The sequence below is a fragment of the Dunckerocampus dactyliophorus genome, chromosome 14 (assembly GCF_027744805.1).
Source record: "Dunckerocampus dactyliophorus isolate RoL2022-P2 chromosome 14, RoL_Ddac_1.1, whole genome shotgun sequence".
Classification (NCBI taxonomy): domain Eukaryota; kingdom Metazoa; phylum Chordata; class Actinopteri; order Syngnathiformes; family Syngnathidae; genus Dunckerocampus; species Dunckerocampus dactyliophorus.
Window position 1 is genome coordinate 406602 of NC_072832.1, and position 20911 is coordinate 427512.

Genomic DNA, 20911 nt, shown 5'->3' on the forward strand with positions numbered 1-20911 from the left:
TAAATAAGTAACAAATAAGTAATACATTATTAAATAAGTCACAACTCAATAACCAAATCATGTAGTATTTTATGTGGCCTCTTTTGGCCTAGCAAGCTCATTTTTATGTACAGGAATACATTACAAAACCAATAACGTGTGTGACTAAATTGACAGATCAAAATGATTAAAAATACCATTTTAGTTGAAGAGCTTACCGAAACAATGCAATGCTATGCTATGCTAACTTTTTTCTTGTAACATTTTTTTTTCTTTTCAGCCTGGACGTAAACCTTTGCAATGTTGTGACGTGGGCCCTCTTGAAGTTTAGTTTGAGGATAGGACAGAATAAAGCCTGCTGAGGGCTGCAAATGGCCCCGGGCCACACTTTGGACACCCCTGCATTAAGTGTTCATAGAGGCTTGCCTTGAATGATAGAAGGTAAAATAACATCATTGGTATAGTGTTAGCATTGTCACACAGTGCATTTTAGCCATTTCAAACCCTAAAACAAGAGGCAGAAAAAAATCCCAATGGTAAGTCATAATTATGAGATAAAAAGTTGAAATTACGAGATAAAAAGTCATAATTATGAGATAAAGAGTAATTTTGAGATAAAAAGTCGAAATTATGAGATAAAACTAACAAAATAAAAACAAACTGCGCATGTGACGAAAGCTCCAGTGAATAAGGAGGCAGTTTCTGTCTCGTAATTTTGACTTTTTATCTTATAATTATGACTGTAGGTTATTTATGACCTAGTGTAGGTCAATATATGTTTGGAAGCTACTATTGGCGCTCATTGAAATCCTTCAAAGACCTCCTGTGTCCAATAACTTATTACTTCTTTTAAGCAATGTATCACCATAGAAATGTAACTATATCAACAATGTAACAATAACAACACTACACAAACCGATGTTTGTGACAATAAACATAGACGAGAACTAAAACAATATTGATAACTACCCTTGATGTCAGTGCTATCCACATTTGGATCCATCCATCCGCCCGCCCGAAAGTGTCTCATCTATGTTTTCGATTGTGATGTTGAGTTTCAAGCGGTGTGCGAACTTCGTGCTGGTGTGTGTGTGTGTGTGGTGACTAGTCAGCCATCATGTAAACATCTCACGTATGGTACTGTACGCATATGAGCTTCTATCTTATCTGCAGTGTCTTAGCTCCCTGCTAATGAGGCAGGCAGCCATGTTCAGCCGTCCAAAGGCTTTGTGTTTCTATTCATGAATGGTCACAGGGTTTGCGTGTGTGTGAGAGAGAGACGGTGAGGGAAAAAATAACAGCTTTGTGTTGTTTTGATGTGAACATGTTGAAATTGTCCACAGTGCTGAAGGAATAGACGAGAGTTTGACCCGCTGGAAGTTAGCTGCGTGTAACACTGAGAGGGGTGTGTTCAAGAGGACAATCGTGGTGAGATGTTACGCAGGCTTCACGTCACCAGCCTCAAGCCCACCTCGCCGGCGCTCCGTTGCGTCGGGTTGTATTTTCATCAACTCCAGATAGCTTTGCTGTGCGCGTGTGTGTGTATGTGCGTGTGTGTTGTGCTTTTTTTCGCGACCCCGGCCCCTTGAGTCACGTGACCTTGTTTTGGAGCCGCTTTCAAATGTGTCTATCGCTGAACATCAGTCAAATGTGACACGTTAACGTTCATATTTCATTACGTTTCTAGAGAAGCACAAGTGATTAGCAAATGCGTTGATATCGATATTTGGTGCCACACTATCAACTACAGAATAACAACATATCGCCTCTTTAAATGGCGTGAAAAACATCAATAGTGCTAAATGAAACACAGGTGATGTGATTTCATAGCAGTGTATTTAAAGCATACACTATGTGAAGCTCTGAAAGGGTTATGTCGCCAATAAACAGGAATAATAATCATTTTACTTGTCAAATTGATGTGTAACAACATAGAAATGTGTCTTTTCTGGATGCTTCTGTACCTGTTGTCCCCTTAAAAACAACACACAACATGGATGGCTCCATCTCTGCCACTTTTTGTGTTTTCTTGGAAGTTCCTGGTGGCCAAAACAAGAGAAGTGTAATAATCAGTGTTTGGTAACTGTTTTTAGTGCTATGTTTTTGCAGTATTTTCTAACATATTACAATACAAGATTGTAGTGTACAAATTCACATTTATAAAGTATATATATATATAGATAAATATATATGACAAATGTATGTTCCAATGCAATAAAGTGGAATTATAAGAACAGCAGTTGTATGTTTTCATTGTTCAACAGTTTGTTCATCGATGACGTCATAGAGCCTCTTCAGAAAACAGTCCCTTTCTGCTCAACACACTTTCAGTCAAGTTAGCTCCATGTATTGGTATATAAACCTCACTTATGTCACATACACACCGGTACATTAGGTGTTTGCGTATGTAATAATCAGTTATTGACGTAATGTACGACTTTTTCAAAGGAGACTCGTAGGCTTCCGTAGGAAACGTGGCGTCGGGTTTGTTGACTTTTTTTTATCTCAGTCAGCTGACCTGGTCTCGCGTTATCAACAAACCAGACAAAAGGACACAATGACATTGCTACGTTCACTTTTAGTTTGTCTTGTTCGCTTGTAGCAAAAAGAATCCCAAGATGACAGTTATTTGTGCGACTTGACTGACTCAGTGTCCCGCTGCGAGGCTACGGCGAGGCTTGCTAGTTAGCTGCTGACATGGAGGGCATTTTGTACAAATGGACCAACTACATGACAGGTGAGCCTCCTGCTTTTCTTTTGGCCCTCTCTTTTTGTTATATGTGTGTTTCTGTTTTGGCTTAATACAACGTGTATACACGTGTGACGTCAGAAGAGCTGCATGCTAGCTGCCGATGCTAACTGCAGATATGCGCAGGTGAAGTTTTCGTCATCGAATTAACGAGCTCAGTGTTCAACGAGTATGTGCTATCCAACGGTTAATGCAGCATATATTCATTTAATGAAGTCGTGCCTAATGAGCTGAACAGCAATGCAACCCTCATCAACAAGTGTCTTTGGCATTTACATAGGAATATGTCTTGAAATATGTTTTGGTTGAAAAAAAATCTTGAGCCAGCTGCACAAAGTCTCTTTCAAAATATGGCACTTTTGTGTAATTAGATGCATTAGATGCAAAGCTGCCATTTTGTGCGCGCGTGTGTTTTAGGCTGGCAGCCGCGCTGGTTCGTCTTAGACAACGGAGTCATCTCCTACTACGACAGCGAGGACGACGTTGGCAAAGGCAGCAAAGGATCCATCAAGATGTCTGTGTGTGAAATTAAAGGTTTGTCCCTCACCCTGAATAATAATAATAAAGTTCGCCTTATCGAGGCGTTTTCTCCAGTCGCTAATGTCCTATGTTTCAGTTCACCCGACGGACGCCACACGTCTGGAGTTGATCATTCCGGGCGAGCAGCACTTTTACGTGCGGGCAGTGAACGCAGCAGAGAGACAGAGGTGGCTGGTGGCGCTGGGATCGTCCAAAGCGGGAACGCTGGACGGTCACAGACACAAAGGTCTTCACTTTGACGACATCCTCATCAAAACAGCTTCATCACTCATCTATGCTAACGTGTGTGTACAGGTCCTGATTGTCTAAAGACAAAAATGTCAGAGCTGCGTCTCTACTGTGACCTCCTTGTCCAGCAGGTGCAAACCATCCAATCACAGTCCACCACAGACCCAGAGACCACACCCACATCTGAGGTAAAACAATCCAGGTATTTTCTGCTTTTTTTTTTTTTTTTTTTTGTCCAACCAAGTAAAGTTCGACAGCAGTTTGCGTCCTCAGGCATCCCTCCTCAGTGCCACCTGTGCCACCTTCATCAGGACACTGGAGGAGTGCATCACCTTGGCCCGGCACAGCGTTGCGCCTGACCTTCAACCTCCTGAAAGGGTCAGCCCCTTTAGCACAGAAGAACTCTTTAAATGAAAAAAACATCACTGTTGATGTTTAAATGTCTCCTGTCCAGTTGAGGAGGTCAGTCAGTCACCCTGGAATGTCCACTTTGGACAGGTGGGTACCAACACATCTGCACACACCAATGTTCCCCCTGTATGTTTTTTGAGATTGGGAGGGTCATGGCATGTCGTGCATTGAAATGTAAACACATGAGGATAGTTTTCATCTGTAGTCCGTTAACATGCAAACAGACCAGATTAAAACCCAAAAGTACACAAAAGACGATAAACATGATAAACACCCACTACACCGCGGGTTTCCAATCCTTTCCACCGAGGCCGCATACTGAAAAAGCGGGGGCCACCTTGACCTTTTCCATAACGACCCATGTAGATACGCAAAGATGTTTTCTATGTTGAAAGAAAAGAAGAAAAACAGCCTGCATCTCAGCTTTGTTATCGATGACAAATCGTACGACTAGTATGACCTTTTTCTTCTTGTGCCCTATTCTTTTTTTAATGTATTTTGACAAAGATGACTTCTACCTGTTTTCTTGTAATATTATGTATTTATTCTCATAATTATTTGTAAAATCATATCTTTTACCCAACTTTTTTTCCTAAAATTGCAACTTTATTCTTTGTTTTGTTGTTTCACATAACATTATGACTGTAAAAAAAATAAATAATTTTTAGTCTTCAATATTTCAACTATTTTTTAATAGTGTATTAAAATATATTATGTCTTTTTCTCATATTTCTCATTTTATTATCAATGGTATCTTTTACGCAACCTAGTTTTCCTAAAATTTCAACTTTATTCTTTGTTTAGTTTTTTTCCTCATAATATTGTTGTCACTGTAAAAAAAAAAAATGCCACGTTTAGTGTTCAATATTTCAACTTTATGCTATTGTTTTTCTTGTAATATTATGTCCTTATTGTCATATTTTGGTTTTATTATCGTAAAAGGATATCTTTTACCCTATTTTCCTAAAATTGCAACTTTCTTCTTCTTCTTCTTTCATTTTTTTCCACATAATATGACAAAAAGACATTTTTAGTCTTTAATATTTCCACTTTATGCAGATTTTTATTTGTAATATGACTTTATTCTCCCAATATTTTGCCTTTTATTGTCGTAAAATTACTGCTCTTTTTTTCAATTCATGAACTGTATTTTTAGAATGATGAGGGCCAATTTAAAAAACAGGGCCACACTTTGGACACCCCTGAAATAGCCGTACACGTGCCAGCACATGTACAAGAGTTAGCATTCTTATTTCCTGTATCTTTTATGTCCGCTCATACAGTACGTGATCATGCTTGATGCTGTCACTGCGTTCCTTCCTTGCGTCTGCGTTTTGCCAGCTATTGTCTGTGAAGAAGACGTCCTAATGTTCTTAGTGTGTTACCCAGGTCTGGGATCCTGAAAGAGAGCTGGAGCGGAGGTCCAAGGTGGAAGCAGCGACGGAACCGGGCGAGCTCAGACAGCTCCGTGTACGACGGCGAGCCCACGTATAAAGGTGAAGAAGGGAAAAAGGCGCAACGCGGAGTCGAGTCGCGTAGCTCAACTTCCCATGTTTGTTTTTCCAGGTTTGCTTCCGAGCCTCGGCAGCGAGTCGTCCTCCATCCCCGAGGAGCGCGGTAACGGCGTGAGTCCAAAGACCACGCCCACTGACACGGACACTGACCTGTCCTTCTGAAGGTCGCTATCGAGGCCACGAATGTAACTTTTATAGAGTGAGAGGTTTGTCAAATGTGCACTTTGGACTTTTGGACTTACACCCCCTGGCCCCCACCCCCTCCACAATGTGAACAAGTGCTGCCATGTTGTTGTGATGACCGCGACTGCGACTGTGAATGTGCAGCAAACATCACAGCTTTGTTCCGTCGCGCTCTGCTGGGACCATCACCTTTGGCTCCGCCCCCCACTCACGCCCCTGCGCCAGGTGAACTCCTGCTTTCAGTCGGTGTTGGGGGGGGGGTGGAATGTTTCTCGTGTTATTGTGACTGAAAGTGTCATGGCACGGCAAGAGGCGGGACATCATTTTGCAATCCTTAGCGGGCTTCAGCTTTAAAAGTCAACAACCTTCACTTCCTGGCAGCTTCTTGTGCACTTTAAAACTCCTTCTTGGTGTCTGTCACCATGGTAACTTACCCCCAGGTGTGAAGCACTTAAAAGCACTCAGCTTACGTAAACAAATATTATTATAAAAAAAATTTCTGAAGGAAATATGCAGATGTAATGAAATGTTTTTGACCCCCAAATAAAAAAAACCCCAGAACAAACCTTTATTTTTTTTTTATAGCTTCTTTCTCTTAGCTGTTGTCAGTTCTTCTAGAGGTTGAAGATGGTGAGACGTGATAGGAGTACATTTACTCATCTCATTTGCATATTATGACGTCACCAGGCTCAGATCCCTGTCTCCACTATATCGGCTCATCTAAATGTCTGATCCACTTGTGATACTCTTCCTCATCTCCTGAGCAAACCCAGCCATCATGGTGGTGATGTCATTCATTCTTATGACGTCATTACTGCTGTTATTACGTAACTAGATGGAAAGTATATCTATGATGCTTACCAATGTTGTCATTGTATTCTCAGGTCATATCTCTTTATTTGCAGTCCCGCGGGTAGTACCGCGTATGCCGCTATTTGTGCTACCCCCCCTCACCATTAGCGGTGTTTTGACAACCCACCACGTCAAACACGGTTATCAAAGCATCGATGCAAGTATCCCGCGTGTGGACCGTCATGGCGAGCGGACTCGCTGGCGCACGCACAGGTGGCTTCAGAGTCTATCAACTTGTAAACTTTGCGTAGAGACGCCCACAAGTGTTGCTCAGATTGACGTGCCAGATGTCCGCCATCTCCTGGTGTAAAGTATGAACTGCATGAGGCAACGTATGTGCACAAATGGCTTGTTCAGTTTATGTTTCAGTTTATGTTTCAATGTTGCGGCTTTGGCGCTGAACGGGTTAATTGTATCATTCAGCTTTTTCCATGTGACTAAATATAAGCACAAGCCAAGCATGAAGGTTTGTGTGTGTTTGCAGAAGGCGTGTGCATTGGTGGTTAGGACCGTGTTTTTTTTTCTATTTGACCTCAAAGGTGGCCCACAATGCATTTGGTGCAGGATGTGCTGCTCACCTGTTCACCTCGTGCACATCCTGATTACGGCATGAACACAATCGCTCACACGCAGGTAAGCTAACAAATTAATGTCCATGTTCTCTTGTCATGTAGTTTGTGGACTGCATGACATGCATGCTTCCTACTGACGATAAGAACACCGTGACGCAGTGTTTGTCTAAAGTAAGTACTGACCACAGGACTTGTAAATATTGGACATTTAGATGAGCTGAAAAGCACAAAGAAGCTCAGCTTTGCAGCTCACGTGTGCCAGTCGTTTGTAACACGTCAATAGTTCCAACAGTCGTGATGTAAGGCGCCTGAGCGAGATGGGCGTGCTTTGCACAAGATGACTTGAGTGACGTGAGCAGGCTGCTTGTTAAAAAAGCATGTTTGAACGCGTCCCTCCTGGTCTGGAGAGATGGACGCAGCTGTGAGCGGGCGACACGGCGTTAGCAGTCAGTGTGGATACATGTAGGGGTTTTATTTCATCTTGACTTTTTAAAATCTCTCAGCTTTTGCGTCCACGTCCACCTGCAGGCCTGATGGACCCCATAGATGCCGCCAAGGATCACCTGACAGAAGAAGGTCTGCAGCATCTCAAGGTGAGACGTAAAACATTTGACATTTTCCACAATAATCGTAAGCCTTTTTGCATTTTACATTTCTTAAGATGTAGGACAAATTGCTTATGATTGCTTTTAGTGGCACCCCAGCATCGTTTAATTGTGTCTTTGCAGCCCTCAACGGAAAAAGTTTGTCTCATGTCAACCCCCCCCCCCCCCCCCGTGTCCCGGTGTCCCCGGTGCAGCCCAGGTCATGTGCAGAGTTCCTGGGCCAGTCTCGATGTGCGGGCTGTTACAACCAACACAAACACTCCATGCCTCAGCAAGGCAGGAGCTCTTCTACTGACGACTCTGACTCCGATTCTGACTCTGATGGAGAGTCGTCCTCCAGCAGCAGCAGCAGCTCGACGCAGGAGGAAGCGGAACCAGCACACGTTGCACATGAAGCCAACCCGCCCCCCGAGGGACACAGTGGCGATGAGCAAAGCCAGATGGGGGACACGTGGGCGAGCCTGCGAGGTAACCAACGGGAGGGATCGCACATCAAGTCATGACTCTCACCTTTTGATCTTTGCCTCTGGCCTCCCTTCAGGTCGTGCGACTCTGCCCGGTCCAACGAAACCTTCACCTCTAGGGGGCGCTGAGGACAGAGAGACATAACGCAAAACGCAAACATCACAGTGGCAACAGCATGTCCCACACCTTCATAGTGCTGTGCTCGGGGTCAAAGGTCGCCAAGTGCACTCCTGTGCTGCACGGGAAACGATAGATGATACCTACACACACGTTATCTCTTCTTTGCTACGTAATAAAACATAGCTCATGTCTGAGACCTTATATTTCACTGGGAGGAAACTAAATGCACGGCCCCGTTCCATTCCACTCACCTTGTGTGTTAAATGCATTCTTTACTCTTTGACTGTATTCTATTACACTCATGCGTTGCCTTTACTTTATTTGCTTTGTCTTGATATTTGCAGTATGATGGGGGCCCTGTATGGAAGCGAGAAAGTGGAATGGGGGGGCATGGAAATGGCAGTAGTGATGTGCATCTTTTCCAATTCGATACGTTGTAAGATTCAGGCTGGTGTCAGCGATACCAATCTGATACCAATTCTTTGTGCAAATGCACCTAACGTGGGGGGTAAATTTGGAAAATAAAGAATATAAGACAACACAGAAATGAATTCATTTATTTTAAACAACTGCCAATCTTTGAGACAATTGTTACGTTCCACTGTGCTGTTGATACTGTACAGTACCTGCAATGACTCAAGCACCAAAGTATCGATATTTTCATTCGAGAACTTTACATACTACAGATCTGGGGCCCGTTGCACACAAGTAGGATACAGAAATCCAGGAGAAATCACCGAGCTGAGCTCAACCAACCCGAAGCAAGAGTGTGTTGGCTTCACTGGTTGCGCCAACCCCAAGCCAGGAGGATTAGGCTGATTAATCGAGTCAGGCGAAACCGATCCCGCATCAGTGCGCGTACGCGGCTTCCTTAATCAGACCCTGCCTATCGATCACAGTCACCGGTTCACCATGGCAACGAGGAGGGCGTACTTTCCCCCGACGGAAGAGGAAAACCCCATCGAGGCTTACGAGGAGACACAAGGGCAAATAAAAAGGAAAGGCAACACCGCCACAGTCATAAAACCATAAAAACAGAGATCATCTACAGTACTTTGTGTAAGTACTGCACAAATACACACACACTGCTCAGTTGAAGCCATCATAATAGCAATCCAAATAGTTAATGTTATGTTTGTTGCTTGTTTTAACAAACGAACAGTGGTGTACACTACTAGCTTTACTAGCACGTCACCATTACTCGCTCCTAGCGTCAACAACGTCTAAACTTCCGGGTTCCCCTCGAGCGCAAAGGCCTCTGGGTAATGTAGTACACATCCGCATCTCCGAAAACGTCACCCTGTGATTATAAATCCGTTGAAATAGTGTAAATGTAAGTCCATCAGCTTGTGTAACTCTTGTATCTTGTAGAGTGTGTTGGAGTCTATGGGACGTGTATTTGAGATATAATATGTATAAATCATCTATAACTAAAAGCCTTTATGTTCAAGTGATAGAAATGAATGATGACAAATGTGGAAATAATGCCAGTGGGTGCAGTTGAATGTGATAACAATGTGTAATAATGATTGTTTTCCATTTCTGGTGACTACTGATTGAGATCAGGGATGAGATGCAGAAGATCCTGGACCTTCAGGATCCTGGTCTGGTCTGGAGCAGGCTAGCTCCACACATTCAATCTCCGTGACCACTTATGTCACAACATATTTCACTTTTGTTCAACCAGAGCATGGATGAATTGAGCCAGGGTAATCAAGATATCACGGCTTAATCCCTCATCTTAGTTTTGTGCAATAGGCCCCTCGTATTGGTTGTAGGATCCTGTTCTTGCTGATACAGGAACGCTACTTTGTTACGGAAGTTCTTGTCTGCCGCGTGGAATCACGGACATCCGGGCGTATGTCAAGTTGAAATCACACTTCCAGCTTCTCCATAACTAACCCATCGTTAAAAGGTCCCGTGCATCAACGTGTAAAATTGTCCAACAAGCGATTTTTCCCGCCAACCACGGTCAAAAGATTGTTGCAACAACTGGAAACATGACCGGAAGGACGTCACAGCCTAAATGTATAGCCCCCACCCTGACAATGTAACTTAGCACCCTCTACTGATCAAAGCAAGCAGTGCACACAAAACACAAACACACAAATGGAAACAGTGTTGGCTCTACCAGAGGTATCGATGCTTCACCATCACTTTGCACCATTAACGGACATCACAAACATTAGCCATGTGCGATACCACTGATGTTGTTTCTGAACCAATGCTGAGTCAAATTCAGGCTGTTATCGGCGATACCGATCCGATACCGATGCTTGTGCAAATTTGCCTGGTAAATTTGTAAAAGTAGCGTATTTCACATCATCACATCCAGAATGCAAGACATTTCACTTCTGAATTACATAAATAATCCATTTCAATAAACTAATGTCATCATTTATGCAATTTGATTTATTTTCAACCCTGAAGTATGTAGAGGTCATATCACATCAGAGATGTCAACACTGTATTTGAAACAATGACAAACAAACTAAGTCGACTAATAAAACCATTCTAATCAATGACTATTAAGAAGTACTACAAGAATGACAACTTTATTAACAGTTCGCACGTGCTCCGTTGACCATCGCTCATCCTTTCAGCAGACAAATTTGACCTCCAACGACTGAAGAGTTATTCTGTTTCGTCCTGCACTTTTCTTTGTGACCACCGGAGGGCAGCGCAGCTCAGCGTGTTTCTATTTTACACGCGCCTCCGCCTGCTTGATTTGTGTGCGCGAGTGCGTATTTTTAGGAAAACAGATGTAAATCGTCTTTGCAGTCGCAGCTGGCAACGGACTCCAACACTTTAGCAAGCAAAACATTATCAGAAAAAACTAATATCACGTCGGAACTTTTCATACTTTATGGTTTGTGTTGCCGTGGTGGGGGCTTTAAAAGCAACACAAAAGTAGACCATTTGCATTTCATGCATTTTAAAAGGTGAATCATTCCTGTTTTACGGTAACTTGCAACAGCCGGCGCTGTTTTGTTTTGTTTTGTTTTTTTTTTTTTTTTGGGGGGGGGGGGGGGGGGGAGTGGTGCCGCTCTGAATCCAGCAGAGGGGGCTGTCTCACAAGTCAGTTCACACATTTTCTACACGACACCATCTTTGAAAGGGAGAGGAGTGTCATCTTTGAGTTTCATGTGAGTGTTTTTTGTTACACTTGTTTGACAGCTGAAATGTTGAAATGTTACTTTAACCCTTAAAAGCGAAGGGAGAAAGCGAACGCCCCCACAGAAGTACAAATGTTATGTCCAAATACTGCACGTCTTTTCATCGTCACCACGTCAAATCTTTCCATAAAATCAAATATAACCACATTTAATACGACCTCTAGTATTCTTACAGCACATAAGTACATATATTTATTTCATACAAATAGAAATAAATATATGTATTTCATATATATACATACATTTATTTAATATATAATAATACTTCATATTTTAAAGCCATTTTTGTCATAAGAAGCTTAGCTCTTTGAAATGTGGAGAAACAATGTTTGACAGCTTTCTCCTCTGCTTGCTTTTCCCTTTTTGCTGTTGTTACTTTTTGTGATTTTATCTCCAAAATATTGTGACTAGTTTCTTAAATTCCATTTTTTTCCCAACTTAATTTTCCAAACATGTCAACTTTATTCTTTGTTTCATTTTTCTTATATTACAATGTGAAACGTGAAACTGTTATTCTTGTATTGTAGTATTTTTTTGTTTGTGACTTATGTTTTTGTTTTGTGTTTTATATTGTAGGGGAGACTGGGGACAGTTGCAACAGGGGACGGTTGCAACAAGCCTTATTTGTCTAATCAGTAACATGCTAGAGTGATGACACTCATACTGCACATGCTCAGTTAGACCCTCTACTCGCCAAGAAGAAAGCGACAATATTGTGCATTTGGTCCAGCTTCTATCAAGACAAAGTTGTTTTGGAGGTATGAAAGTAGCTGTATTTTTGTCATACTATCCTAACATTTTGTATGAATTACTCCAAACCTACCTGGTTTGAATCACTGTTTTGTTGACTATCCAGCAACATTGCTTACATTTGTCAATGTCACTGTGGCTAGTTGGCGCTTGGTGTTTTGTCGTGACTGATACTATGGGGACGGTTGCAACTGTCCCCATGCTAATATCCAAATAGACCACACTAGGCTCAATTAATATATTTTACTGCTCATGATGGGCAGAATAGGGAATCATACTAAGAAATTAATGCTAATGATAAACAAAATAATTCCCCAAATAACTTGTTGAGCAAAAATGAGCAATTAGTTATTGTTGTATGTGTTGTCTTTTGGAACAAACTAAATACATTTTCCTTTGAAAACAATCATATAAACTTGTCATATAGTAAATAAATCATCTAAATATAGAAATTGTATTGTTTGTTTTCAGTATGCCAAGAGTGAGGAAGCGAGTCACTAACAGAGGGGTTCCCCTCAGTATTTTGGAGGAAGAAGAGGAAGAAGATGTCTGTTTTTTTTCTGTGAGTTAGCAGAAATGTTCTTGGTTCTGCAGAATAGTTCAGAAGCTGCTGGAATAGTTCACAAGACAGCAGATTTGTTGGGCAAGAGGCGAGTGTTGTAGTTTTATGTTTTAAGCATTTGTGTGCCTTTAACAAAACTTAAAAATCCAACTTTATATTCACTGGAGTTTTAAAACAATGTGAATTTTGTTCACTAAAACTGTTCACTGTTTGTTCACATGTTTAATAAATGTTTTTTGCACTCCAAATTATTCTATTCTTTTTGTCCCAAACTGAAATATTGAGTTTTTATAGCGTCCGTAACATTTGCACATTGACTCAAAGTAGGCCTATGTTTTACACAAAACTAAACTTATTAAATACTTTAATACTGTATACTGTGGTTATTTAAACAAAAAGCATACAATTTTGGTGAAATTTAATGTTTTTTGATGTGTTGCAACCGTCCCTGATTGGTGTTGCAACTGTCCCCGGGTTTGGGGTCATTTGCAACATCTGAATTTTTTTATTCAAATAAATATTGTGATTGATATGTTCTATGTAGCCATCCTTAAATGGTACGGCTATTTAGCAGACAGATGTAGCTTCACTATGGAAAGATTTGGTGTGCCGAGTCTGAATCATCTCTGAGTAATTGAGAGTAATGTAAAAAGTGTTGCAACTGTCCCCAGTCTCGTCTACTTCATTGTGAGTGAATTTTTATAAGCCGTGTTGGAAGACAAATTTCTATTCTATACAGCAGACAATACATTTCTATTCTATTCTACTCTATTCTATTCTATTCTATTCTATTCTATTCTATTCTAAATTGGATTGGTATTTCATCTTCATGCTTCATGCCATACCATACCATACCACACCTTACCATACCATACCATACCACACCTTACCATACCATACCATACCATACCATACCATACCACACCTTACCATACCATACCATACCAAACCATACCATACCAAACCTTACCATACCATACCAAACCATACCATACATACCACACCTTACCATACCATACCATACCTTACCATAACATACAATACCATACCAAACCATCCCATACCTTACCATACCATACCATACCAAACCTTACCATACCATACCAAACCATACCAAACCATACCATACCATACCACACCTTAGCATACCATACCATACCTTACCATACCATACAATACCATACCAAACCATACTAAACCATACCATACCATACCACACCTTACCATACCATACCATACCTTACCATACCATACCATACCAAACCATCCCATACCTTACCATACCATACCATACCAAACCATACCATCCCATACCATACCATACCAAACCATACCATACCAGACCATACCATACCACACCTTACCATACCATGCCATACCATACCATACCTAAGGTGTAGTATGGTATGGTATGGTTTGGTATGGTATGGGATGGGATGAGATGGGATGGTATGGTATGGTAAGGTGTGGTATGGTATGGTAAGGTGTGGTATGGTATGGTATGGTATGGTAAGGTGTGGTATGGTATGGTATGGTATGGTATGGTATGGTAAGGTGTGGTATGGTATGGTATGGTATGGTATGATATGGTATGGTAAGGTGTGGTATGGTATGGTATGGTAAGGTGTGGTATGGTAAGGTGTGGTATGGTATGGTATGGTATGGTATGGTATGGTAAGGTGTGGTATGGTATGGTATGGTATGGTAAGGTGTGGTATGGTATGGTATGGTAAGGTATGGTAAGGTGTGGTATGGTATGGTAAGGTGTGGTATGGTATGGTATGGTGTGGTATGGTATGGTATGGTATGGTATGGTATGGTATGGGATGGGATGGGATGGTATGGTATGGTTTGGTATGGTATGGTATGGTAAGGTATGGGATGGTTTGGTATGGTATTGTATGTTAAGGTAAGGTATGTATGGTATGGTTTGGTATGGTATGGTATGGTAAGGTTTGGTATGGTATGGTTTGGTATGGTATGGTATGGTAAGGTGTGGTATGGTAAGGTGTGGTATTGTATGTATGGTATGGTTTGGTATGGTATGGTAAGGTGTGGTATGGTATGCTAAGGTGTGGTATGGTATGGTATGGTTTGGTATGGTTTGGTATGGTATGGTAAGGTTTGGTATGGTATGGTATGGTAAGGTATGGGATGGTTTGGTATGGTATTGTATGTTAAGGTAAGGTATGTATGGTATGGTTTGGTATTGTATGGTAAGGTTTGGTATGGTATGGTTTGGTATGGTATGGTATGGTAAGGTGTGGTATGGTAAGGTGTGGTATTGTATGTATGGTATGGTTTGGTATGGTATGGTAAGGTGTGATATGGTAAGGTGTGATATGGTAAGGTGTGGTATGGTAAGGTGTGGTATGGTATGTATGGTATGGTTTGGTATGGTATGGTATAGTTTGATATGGTATGGTAAGGTGTGGTATGGTATGTATGGTATGGTATGGTATGGTTTGGTATGGTATGGTAAGGAAGGAAGGAAACTTTGCTCTTGGTTCAGGCAAGCTTTTATTTATAACGTGGCAGCAAAACACAGCAGTTGAGCACAAACACATTAGCATGGCCTTACCCCGCCCCATCCTCATGCCAAGGCCAAAGGTCCCCAAAAGTCCCCTTCTCATAGCTGTCTCAGGCAATGCCTGTTACATAAACTTACCAGTTTATTCTCCTAAATGTACAACTTTATTTTGGAAATCTGAGATGATTTTAATGCTCCGTCTAGCAGGCTTTGTCTGAGACAGCTATGAAAAGTGGGACTTATGGGACCTTTGGCTTTGGGTTTTATGACTTTTTTTCTTGTAAATTTACAACTTTCTCAAAATCTCAGCTTATTATTTTTTCACTCCATTTTAAAAGATGGAAATTTACAAGAAGAATTTACCATAAAAAAGTGGTAACATTACCTTCAATAAATTGAAATGTACAACTTGATTCTCCCACATTTACACTTTTCCCCATAAATTTACGAGAATAAAGTCAGAAATTTCCAAGAACAAATTTAGTCAATTTAAAGAAAAAAGTGACAATTTACGAGAAAAAAGTCAAATTTACAAAAATAGTCCAAAATGTAGGTATAAAAAGTCCTAAATTGCAGAGAAACAAGTAGTAAATGTAGAAGAAAATATAGTAATATTCTTTCACGTAATATGACTTCCATGTGCTTTTGTCATGAAGGACACTTTACTGCTAGCGCTAACACGGCGACATAACACGATCACCTTGCCACGCTGTGGCGTGTCCCGCTCGGGTGGAATGGCAGTGCAGGAGAAGTCCTTTAAAAAAGCAGCACCATCTGTGATGTTGTGTTCTAGATGATATTTTCGTTGGTACATTTACACTCATCATCCCTGACCTTGAGGTGGCGAAAAGAAGTGAAAGTGCGTGACTTCATCGAGCAGCACGTCTGCTACGTAAAGAAGGTGTCGTCCAAGCTACGGTAAACCAAGGACAACTATGGCCGATGCCGTCTTCCCGGCTCCACCCCTTTTTAGGTACCGTTCCACCGTGCACACTCGTCCAGCGGAAGGCTACCAAGAGCTCCTCGCCCAGTGGCTTTAGGAACTGCGGAAGGTCTTGATGATGTCTCTGATCTTCTTGCGGCAGATGGGACACGGCGAGTTGTCCTTCTTCAGTTTGAACGCGCACGTGTAGCACAGACACATGTGACCGCAGGCGTACAGCACCGTGTCCACCGTGTTGTCGTAGCAAATGGCGCATTCCTCAGACACCGGCGCCGAGGACGGCGCCTCCGCAACGTAGGGGGGGGACGTCGGCTCCGCGTCTGACAAGAAGGAGAGAATAGAAAATGAACTTTTTCAACACAGAATCAGCCAAGATCTGATCTGATCTGATCAGAAAAAAGTCCTAATCTCGATTTTGCCAAAGCAGAAAGAAAACACATCATCAAAAAATATGTAGTATTAAAAATGCAATTTTCCGCCACTAAAGTATAAAGTATAACATTTTTCTCGTAAGATTATGACTTTATTCCAATCATATTTTGACTCTACTGCAGTAATATTACAACTATTTCCCAACCTAATTTTCCAAATATTGCAACTTAGTTTGGCTTTTTTCTCACAATATTACAATTAAAAACATCTAGTTTGACATTTTTATTAATAATTTCCTTTAATAGTCCAATTTTGCTTCTAAAATGACATTCTTTTTTCTCATAAAATTACAATTTTATGCTCATAAATGTTTGATTTGTTTCACATAATATTCTAAGATTTTTTTTTTAATTTTAATAAGTAATTTTGTTTAATATTTGAACTTAGCTTCTAAAATTACGTTCATTTTTCTCATAAAATTAGGATTTCATGCTCATGGATATCTGGTTTATTTGTCACAATACTACAGTTGAGAAGGGATATTTGTACATTTCAATGGTAAGAAATGAATACTTCAGCTTTGCTTCTCAAACGACATTCTTTGATAAAAATGCGTTCGTTTTGCCAGAGAATAAAGTGCTCTTATTGTGAGTGAAAAAGTGTCATCATGAGAAACCAGTGAAAGCAGGACAGACCTGCGGATGCTGACGGTTGGGAGGAGCGGGCGTTGTGCAGGTTGTCGTAGACGGTGTTCAGGTTGAACTCGTTGCTGGAGATCACGCTGCTGCGTGACCACGATGGCGAGCTCGGGGGTGACAAACTTTGGAGAGACGAGCCTGAACATCCACAACAACACGCTGCCTTGATGCGAGTTCCCCAAAGCTGGAATGTACGAAAGCCAAGGTATGAGTTCTGGGGGGTTACCTGTGGGTGAAGGAAGGCTGCGGTGCTTCTCGTGGACCATGTGGAGTTTGGGTGGTAAAGTGTTTCCCCCGTGTTGGACATCAGAGTCGAGAGATGAGCCTGAAAATGTACAACCACGTGTCAGAGACATTGATGACATTGTCTACTTTTGTGACATACTTATTTTTACACTTGCATGACAGGTTGCCCTTTCAGCACCAAAGTCTCAACACTGGTGAACCGAAGAAGCCGTTTGTGCACATGTGCTGCCTCATGCACTTCATGCTTCACACCAGGAGATGGCCGACGTCTGGAACGGCATCTGAGAACACTTGTGGGCGTTTCTACGCAACCTTTACAAGTTGATATGCAAATGAGATGAGTGAACGTACTCCCATCACAAACTTGGTGTCATTTCCAGGATGTCTTTATGTCGAACCATCCTCACGCTTCAACCTGGTGAAATACTAACCACAAAACTGAAAACAAGCCTGGCGCCTAAAGGGTTCATTTTATGACACTTCATGAAGGTTTTAGGGCCCTGGAAGATTATTTCTAGTTCCATTATTTCCTTTCACCCGAAGCAAACGAATGCAATTTTACACGCTAGAATCAAAACAAAGTGGAAAACGACAAGAAGAAAAAGTATGTTGATGAAAAAGAACAACACGGGGATTTACAAGAAAGAAATCAAACAATTACAACCAAAAAAGTCAGTTTTCCAACAATCAAGGTGAATTATTACCAGAAAATTGTATTAGTAGAAAAAGTATGTGTCTTTATTCTTCCCATCATGTGCCGTACCATCAAGCCACACCCACTAAAACACATGTGCCGTACCATCAAGCCACACCCACTAAAGCACGTTTGCACATGCGGTCACGAGGAGACACGTTGACGAGAGCAGCCTTGTTTCTTTTTCTCGTAGACGTAATCGGCACCTAAAGGTGCGTTTCTTTGGACAAATAGAATGATAACAAATAGAACTCATATGGTTTCATTTAAGAGCTGATATCTAGAAACTATATCTCATTTTTGGACAATATTTGTCCACAGGTACTTTTAGTTAAGCCTTAAGCCGCACAGATTCTCCATCTACACGCTACCGACGGAGGGCGAGCGGCAAGCACATGGGCGTCACCAATCACTTGCTCCATAAGTACGACGCACTTGCAGCCCCTCTGATACCCGACTTCCTCTACGTGCTGGCCACGCCGTGCGTGTGGTCGGGATGTAAGGCCCGCTTTAGCTGCATGGGACTATACGCCATGAAATGGCGTACTGTGGCGTGAGGCCCAGATAGCTCCTTATCTGCAGCAGCCAATCATGAGTTAGGAAAAAACTCACAATGAGCTTGTCCACCTGTTGGAAATGGCAGGAGGTCATCTTCCAAGAATGCTAAACTCATCACACAGCAACTTAACACTCACAAAGGTACCAATACGGGGCCGCACGGTGGTCTAGTGGTTAGCATGTTGGCCACACAGTCACAGCCTGGAGATGGGAAGACCTGGGTTGGATTCTCCCTTGGGCATTTCTGTGTGGAGTTTGCATGTTCTCCCCGTGTGTGTGTGGGTTTTCTCCGGGTACTCCGGTTTCCTCCCACATTCCAAAAACATGCAGGTTAGCTTCATTGAAGGCTCTAAATTGTTCTTAGCTATGAATGTGAGAGTGAATGAGTGAATGCTTGTTTGTCTATATGTGCCCTGTGATTGGCTGGCGACCAGTCCAGGGTGTACCCCGCCTGTCGCGCGAAGTCAGCTGGGATAGGCTCCAGCACACCCCCGCGACCCTAATGAGGAGAAGCGGAATAGAAAATGGATGGATGGATGGTACCAACATGAGTTTAAGGTAAAAGCATTTAATTCCAAGCGGATTCATTTAGTTGCGTCTGCCCACCAGGGGGAACCAGAGGAGCCACATGTGGGAGCAACATGGCTGGCTACACGTCTCCACGGCAACCCGGTGGTGGAGATGCGCCTCCCTCCCTCCTTCCCCCCTCCCCCGCGTTCTCACGCAGCTTGAGTGGGAAAGGTCTGGAGAACATTTCCAAGCAAAGAGGAAGAGGAGGAAGGATGGCGGATGGATGCCATCTTCACCCTCAGTGCAATCACGTTCAGTAGCGCATCATCACGGAGAACACGGCAATGAAGCCGACCTACCTAATATCTTCAGTTGGGAGATGTTGCTATGGAGACCAAAAAAGATCCAGAGTGGCTTGGAGTTGTCCACGCACAGCTGCACCCCCACACTGACGCCATTGTGGCCCATCATCACCTCCCCTTCCTCGGTCACAGCAAAGCTCAGGACGTCGTCATTGTGCAGAGGCACCGACACCTTGTCCAGCGCCCAGAACTCCTTGCGGTCCACCAGCGAGTCCAAGTTGGACGGCAGGTCCCCAGGCTTCAGCGTGGACGGGTCGCAGGACGTCACGCCGTAGGACAGGGAGGCCGGGCCGCTGGTGCGCACCATTGCGTGGACGCTCTCCCAGCACTCCAGAGGCCGGCTGGTGAAGACCACGGCCCCCTCTCTGCCAGCGTGCGGCAGCGGCATGGCCGTGTGAGGGTCCGGCAGGTGCACGTGCGCGCTGTGGACCGGGTGCACGTGCAGGCCGGTGTCCAGGTCGTCGGGGAGCCGCGAGCGCCGAGGCTCGCTTTGAGAGTGTTGGCGCCATTGGAGGTGGTCAAAGGAGTGATGATGATCATGATGATGATGATGATGGCCACCGTGTTCCTCGCAGCATTCCTGAAGGTGCTCCTCTCCAAACAGGCTGAGGGGGAGGGGGGCACCGCGCTTCCTCTGCTGGACCGATTTGCGTCTGATGCTGAGAGTCCCGAAGTCCTGCGGTACCACCTCGCTGTCTGTGGAGACACAGGAACACGTCACATGGTCACATGGTCACATGGTCACATGGTCACATGGTCACATGGTCATCACATCAAGCACACCTGCTGTAGAGTAGTCAGTGTGCAGCTTGACTGTCTAAATAACGAGTGAGGACCAAGATACTCGTGTCTTGGTGGTGGCGGTGTCCTGGTTGGGGCTGCACGAGTGCTGCTGGCATGTTTGGACAATGATGGGGGTGTCGTAGCTGCAGGTGAGTCACTAGCGTACGCCGCCAACCAAGCGCAACTGCTTTATGTAACACACGACTAAAGAAGATGGCCACCGATCACGAGTATGAGAAAGAATGCTGGAACGAACCAGAAGCACCAAAACACACGCGGCTGTAGACAACCACCACGTCTTCTCATGCATTTCAATAGCAAAGTGGATCTTTGCAGAAGAGTGGAAGCTGCTCGAGCTGCTCCTTGCATGTCAATAAACACAATGAACACAAATCATAAAATAAAACCACTCGCTAATGAATCACATGCATCATAAATAAATACGATACCATTCTAAGGTCAAAATATACCAACAATTAGAATAATAAAATATGTCATAAATAAAATCA

At 42.8% G+C, this 20911-nt stretch overlaps 2 protein-coding genes across 3 annotated transcripts in view; one reads left to right on the top strand and one right to left on the bottom strand.

Annotated features, from left to right (window-relative positions):
- Positions 1–2430: 2430 nt before the first annotated feature.
- plekha3 (pleckstrin homology domain containing, family A (phosphoinositide binding specific) member 3) lies at positions 2431–6164 on the top strand. The gene is made up of 8 exons (XM_054798982.1): positions 2431–2716; positions 3146–3262; positions 3345–3494; positions 3563–3684; positions 3770–3874; positions 3951–3994; positions 5297–5403; positions 5474–6164. The coding sequence occupies exons 1-8, from the start codon at positions 2677–2679 to the stop codon at positions 5581–5583; spliced, it is 795 nt and encodes a 264-aa protein (XP_054654957.1). The 5' UTR covers positions 2431–2676; the 3' UTR covers positions 5584–6164.
- Positions 6165–15225: 9061 nt separating this feature from the next.
- The window catches only part of LOC129194167 (E3 ubiquitin-protein ligase NEURL1-like), a 32534-nt gene continuing 26848 nt past the window's right edge, over positions 15226–20911 (bottom strand). For both annotated transcript variants that reach the window (XM_054799183.1, XM_054799182.1), the window contains 4 exons: positions 19617–20315; positions 17476–17574; positions 17247–17387; positions 15226–16499 (listed from right to left, as the gene is read on the bottom strand). In XM_054799183.1, the coding sequence (XP_054655158.1) occupies positions 16273–16499; positions 17247–17387; positions 17476–17574; positions 19617–20315 (1166 nt within the window). In that variant the 3' untranslated portion in view covers positions 15226–16272. The remainder of the gene's footprint in view (positions 16500–17246; positions 17388–17475; positions 17575–19616; positions 20316–20911) is intronic.

Excerpts from the sequence above, each read along its gene's own strand:
- plekha3 (XM_054798982.1), top strand. The coding sequence starts at position 2,677 with ATGGAGGGCATTTTGTACAAATGGACCAACTACATGACAG. Across the intron at positions 3,685-3,769 it reads AGACCACACCCACATCTGAG|GCATCCCTCCTCAGTGCCAC; the intron begins GTAAAACAATCC and ends TTGCGTCCTCAG. Across the intron at positions 5,404-5,473 it reads CGGCGAGCCCACGTATAAAG|GTTTGCTTCCGAGCCTCGGC; the intron begins GTGAAGAAGGGA and ends TTGTTTTTCCAG.